Here is a 5309-nt window from a genome sequence, read left to right as displayed (position 1 = left end):
AAGTGAAAGAAGCAACCACATGAATATCACTATAAGCATCAAGCACACCTCCTATCACACTGGTCACTAAACACATAGTAAATAAGAGGTTCAGCGGCCTAGCCGGGCATGCAACCCATAGCTGATTGGGCTAGAGTTTACCGATAATTCCTATTATTGAATAACTAGTATATTATTTCTAATGCAATACATGCGTCGATTGAACTATACCACTTAAACAACAACATTGGAACCCAACATGTACTCTTGTCCGACAACACCAAGACGGAAGGAGTTGACCTCTTACGTTTGACAACACCAAGATGTTTACACAGGGTGCACGTAGTCACATATAATCAACTAGAAAAATATTCGAACGCGCGTTGCGGCGGTCCTGGTTGTGTTTTGGTATGCATTGTTTAACACCTTTTTCTGGAAAATTGGTATGTGTATAAACATTCCTTACATAGCCATTATACTTAATACATATATACGGATGCTACTTGGTACATATTTGTAACTAAATGTTGAGTCAAGAATAGTCCTAAGGGTTACCACCAAGCGGGATCGAGGCTTAATAGATATTAGTTATATGTGCATCCATATAATTCTTTACACAACCATTTTCACAGCAATGACGACGACGAATAAGTTATAATTTAAGATGTTCTTTATACCAAAAAACCGAACCACAAAAAGTATAAACACTATAGCATTCATCATCGGAAACACCTGCATAATAAGCAATATGGACAAATATGGACACATATTAGCAAAAGAGAGTGCACAATGGAAGAAAGATATAGTATGAATGCAAAAAACATATGGGTTTAAGACCGGTAAAACAAATGGGGTGTTGAGCAAATATAATGTGGGTAATAGTGGTTAAAGCACACTCTAACAACATGTTTTGGTTCGAGATTGCAATAACGATCTTTGAAATTAGTATGGTAAATACATCTAAAAGTGTGCTTTAATTATTTTGGTAAATTAATCAATCCTAAACACTTAAAGATAGACAAAATGAAACCAAAAAGTAAAAGGCATGAAGAGGAGGAGGAATAGAAAAAGGGTATATTGAGTACATACCAATGGTACCATAGAGTTTGAAAGTTTTAGTAGCAGCCCACTGTTTGCAATCAACATTACCAATTCTGGTCCATCCAGCTGAGTGTCCACTGTGGAGATAGCCAACAGAGCTGTATATATATATATATATATATATATATATATATATATATATATATATATATATATATATATATACAGCTCTGTTGGCTATCTCCACCACTGAACCACAAACCACAATGGTCATAAACAACACTGCACCTACCATGTTTTTCTGATCCATTAGATATCTACTCTTGACTCAAAGGCTAGAAGGTAAGTGAACCATATAATATATAATCCTAATTCTAATTACCAATTTATAAGTAGTATATCTGTATGTGTATGTTAAGGGATTCCTTATCTTTATAAGTGGTGGTTGAGTCATTTAAGTTGGGTACATGTTCGTTTTACTATAACATGTCAACTAACAAGTTCTATTAAGAGATACAGTAATACCTTCAATCGGAGGCATGACTAATACAGGGTTTGGTAAAGTACGGTCATTCTCTGATCTTACTTCACCTGTCAGAACCGAAAGAGGAGAAAACTTTTCCGCCACCAAACAGAAAAATCCAAGAATATAACAAAGAACAGAGGACACATACCTGCATAACTGGATGTCCCATGCAAGTAGACACTCTGTATTGCAGGAGTCGGACACAAATAAGGATCAAACGTCGTTGCAGGACTGGAAGATTCCACACAAAACGTAGGACTTACCAGGCAGACACTCCGCTCCATATGAACTTACCACCCCATCCATACCACCAGTAGTAGCGACGGACCGAGAAACAACATCTACACACTTCCTAAATATTTTCTTAGCGGCATTGCAAAAAAAACACACAACCAAAAGTGCATTCTCAATCGAACCTCAAAAAATCAGACAGACAATACAGACAACAATAACAACTCCAACAAAGCGGCCCAACAAAAAGAAAAAAAATAGGTACCACACACTTTTTATTAACCACACACGCACACAAAACTCGATCATAACTTGACTGATCGGTATATGTTAAAAAATGAGGTCACATACCATTATAAGATACCGCGCCACACCTGATGAGATGCAAACAAACCAAAACACTCTGCTTCTTCCACTAACTTTGACATCTATGATCCATACAAACACGTTATATCATTACATTATGGTGTTTTCTCCTGTTTAAATGCAGAAATTTAATCTCAATATAACACAAACTATAACAATTTAGACATAAAGTATATCATCAAATAATTAACAACATAGTCGTTTTGCTGATACATTCCATGGGTCTCGATTGCGTGTATTTTGTTGATGCGGCCAATGTAATCTACTAAGAGTAACAATTAATAATGATATTTGTGAAATTAAGTGTAATACAATTCCCAAGTAATAATTAAATTGTGTATACATCAGTTGCAGATTGATACCTGCTAGTCACCAACCCTAACTTATCTTCATAACCATTAACCATGAAGAGACGTGAGGTATAACTAACCAATTTTTTTAAGACAAAACGGCATATATGACCGTCTGAGAAGAAAGTAATTTGATGGTAATAAGTTAATGGGTCTTGTATCTATTGGTTATCAAACCTAAGAAACATTCATAGAGTATATTAACAATCAAGGCAAAATAGTAAAAAAAAAACTAACAAAAGATACCAACTGGGACCAAAATACCTGAACTTTCTCAGCCAGATGACCGCTGCTATTCCAGATCAGATGAAGAACCCGCTGTCATCATCGTTAACAATATGTTGTAACATAATGAACTTTAGTTTCAAAACGTAAAAAAACAACCTGATAAAATAACGGAAAACAACAAAATTAAATAGTCCAAGTAATATACCATGATCTAATTCGTTGAATCCTATCGGCTGCCCATCAATGATAGCACCGCTAGTTGTTCCCGTTGCGATCATCGTTGAAACATGCTCGGAAATAACATCATAGTAACCATGAAGCAACTGGTTTAAACGATTATCTCAGATAGCTACGTCTCTTAGGTTGCCTCTCCGACATAGAACCAGACAAACACACTTATGGTATACCCGTATTCACCAACGGAGTAAAACAGTCATCTACATAAATATTTCTTTGCTTCTTTCTACAACAAACAACACAACATAAGCAAACATGATAATGATACTAACAGTAACTAAAACTATTAACCAAGAAACATATGTCTAACCAATGTCAACATCACAGGTAGTGACATTCATTCACAGTGGTAATAACAAAAACGTAAACAAAAGCAACACAACTATCTATTTCAAAAACCGAGTAGAAAAAAAGAGGAAACAAACCGACTTGACACATTCTACCCGTTTGGACATATTACCACTTACCTAACATATATCGCTTGCTCAAAGTATCATGACCCAAGAGCAGAAATGAAGTATTCAAATAGAAATTGGCCCTTGAAAATTGAAATACAAATAGCAAAGATTGTAAATGCAATAAAAATTTATAAACAATTAAAAAGAGATATAAGGCTCAGATATGTGTATAAAATCGAGCAAGACAACATGAATCGCCATGGCTGCAATCCGTAGATTGCCCAGCCAAGATACGAATTCATTTTTTTCTCATTGCTCCACCCAACTCCCACATTTCCTTATCACTGCCTATTTCTTATAACCCTCTTTCCATGAACCACGTTCACGCTTATTGGGAGCTGTAAGTAGCTCAAATATATATAATTTTCTAAGCAAGAAAACATGAGGTACCATGGCTGCAATTTACTGATTGCCCCGCCAAGACACAACTCATTTATTCTCATTGCAAGAACCATCTAACAAACAACTATCATCACAACTTCGTTCTTAAATCCTTTCCAACAGATGCCCTCTTTTTTTTTAATTTGCTCGTGTATCAAAATCAAAGTATTAATTAACTATAAATAACAAAATCATGAATAGTCGTTTTGGTGAAGCAAATTTGTTTTTCTCAACCTCAGCAAAGTCACCAATTATTCAACGTCACGGTCTCTAATTTTTAAACCTTGACATATTAGTAAAACAACAATTTCTCACCACAAAATTTCCTTATATACTATTAGGCACCCAGTTTTTTGTCAACGACAATAATCTATATAAGAAAAATAATCAAAGATTTCAATTTAAACATGAAAAGCACTAACAGTCACGTCGATTACATGCCATCTAAGATTGTAACCTAAATTCAAGGTTTCAAAGAACATTCAATTCAAAACCCACATGATAATAGCTAACAACATAATCTCCATATTCATTAAAAAAATTAGTTAGGCTCAGACCTGGAGTTGAGAACTAACTACAACAGAGGATTCAAAACCTACCATGACTGCAAACACTAACAGTTGCATAGATTAGATGCCCTCTGAGTGTTGCCACGCCAGGATACAGGTCGGACCTTCAATGTATCCTAAATAATAACGATCATCACAGCCACTATGAATATTACCACTAACGTGACCTGCACCTTTAACAACAAATTAGCGAATAGCTACCAAAATTGAAAAAAAATAGATGATGGCAAATACAAAGATTAGTAGCTGTCAAACAACAACCCTAATCGAGATTCTATAACAAAATAGGGTTCTGGAAGATAGCAAGTAAACCCAAACCTTCAGCGGTTGCCCTAAACAATGGATGCAATTGCGTAAAAAACGAAAAAAATTGTACCTCTTCATGGGTTGAAATCAGGGGATTAAACCCTAATCCATCATCCAAATCGCACACATAATTGAAAACCGATGAATCGGCCGATTAAACCGTAGCCAATCTCCCACATCGTACGCATATAAGCAAAGGACTAAAAACCCTAATATTAGATCGTAATCCATCATATAGTGTGGGTGTGAATGATACATTAGGTGAAAAAACCCTAGATTTGGAGAAGAATCTCACACAGATTAGAGGGAGGAGAGAGCGAGAACATCTGTGGTAGGTGGTTTTTTTTTTTTTTATAGTGGTGATTAAATGTCGTTTTAAGTGGGTTTGTGAAGAAAACGATGGAAAATCAGGTGGTTGTTAGTAGGGAGGAGAGAGCGAGAACATCTGTGTTAGGTGGGGTTTTTTTATAGTGGTGATTAAATGTAGTTTTAAGTGGTTTTATGAAGGAAATGATGGAAAATCAGGTGGTTGTTAGTATGTATAAGGATAATAATAATTACAAAAGTTACAATTTATACTACACGATATAATCATACTATCATGGCACGGACACTATACTTGTCACTATATAACAAT

At 35.4% G+C, this 5309-nt stretch overlaps 1 protein-coding gene across 11 annotated transcripts; it reads right to left on the bottom strand.

The window, feature by feature from the left end:
- Positions 1-387: 387 nt before the first annotated feature.
- Positions 388-5102, bottom strand: LOC139861687 (uncharacterized). 11 transcript variants are annotated; one of them, XM_071850158.1, is made up of 8 exons: positions 4743-5102; positions 4397-4533; positions 2927-3184; positions 2758-2811; positions 1810-2670; positions 1546-1728; positions 1069-1157; positions 388-711 (listed from the first exon to the last, which is right to left on the bottom strand). In XM_071850158.1, the coding sequence occupies exons 5-8, from the start codon at positions 1850-1852 to the stop codon at positions 592-594; spliced, it is 435 nt and encodes a 144-aa protein (XP_071706259.1). In that variant the 5' UTR covers positions 1853-2670; positions 2758-2811; positions 2927-3184; positions 4397-4533; positions 4743-5102; the 3' UTR covers positions 388-591. The 11 variants fall into 11 exon arrangements, 7 of the variants coding, with proteins under 7 accessions (XP_071706259.1, XP_071706262.1, XP_071706258.1 ...); XM_071850161.1 differs by having other exon boundaries at positions 1810-2253; XM_071850157.1 differs by having other exon boundaries at positions 1810-2205.
- Positions 5103-5309: the final 207 nt, after the last annotated feature.

Source organism: Rutidosis leptorrhynchoides, chromosome 8 (genome assembly GCF_046630445.1).
Source record: "Rutidosis leptorrhynchoides isolate AG116_Rl617_1_P2 chromosome 8, CSIRO_AGI_Rlap_v1, whole genome shotgun sequence".
NCBI classification, from domain to species: Eukaryota; Viridiplantae; Streptophyta; class Magnoliopsida; order Asterales; family Asteraceae; genus Rutidosis; species Rutidosis leptorrhynchoides.
This window is presented reverse-complemented; position numbering and strand designations above follow the sequence as displayed.

Coding starts and splice junctions, on each gene's coding strand:
- LOC139861687 (XM_071850156.1), bottom strand. CDS start 1,852: ATGGATGGGGTGGTAAGTTCATATGGAGCGGAGTGTCTGCCTG. Junction 1,158..1,545: donor AGTCATGCCTCCGATTGAAG/GTATTACTGTAT, acceptor CTATCTCCACAG/TGGACACTCAGCTGGATGGA. Junction 712..1,068: donor CAAACTCTATGGTACCATTG/GTATGTACTCAA, acceptor CTTATTATGCAG/GTGTTTCCGATGATGAATGC.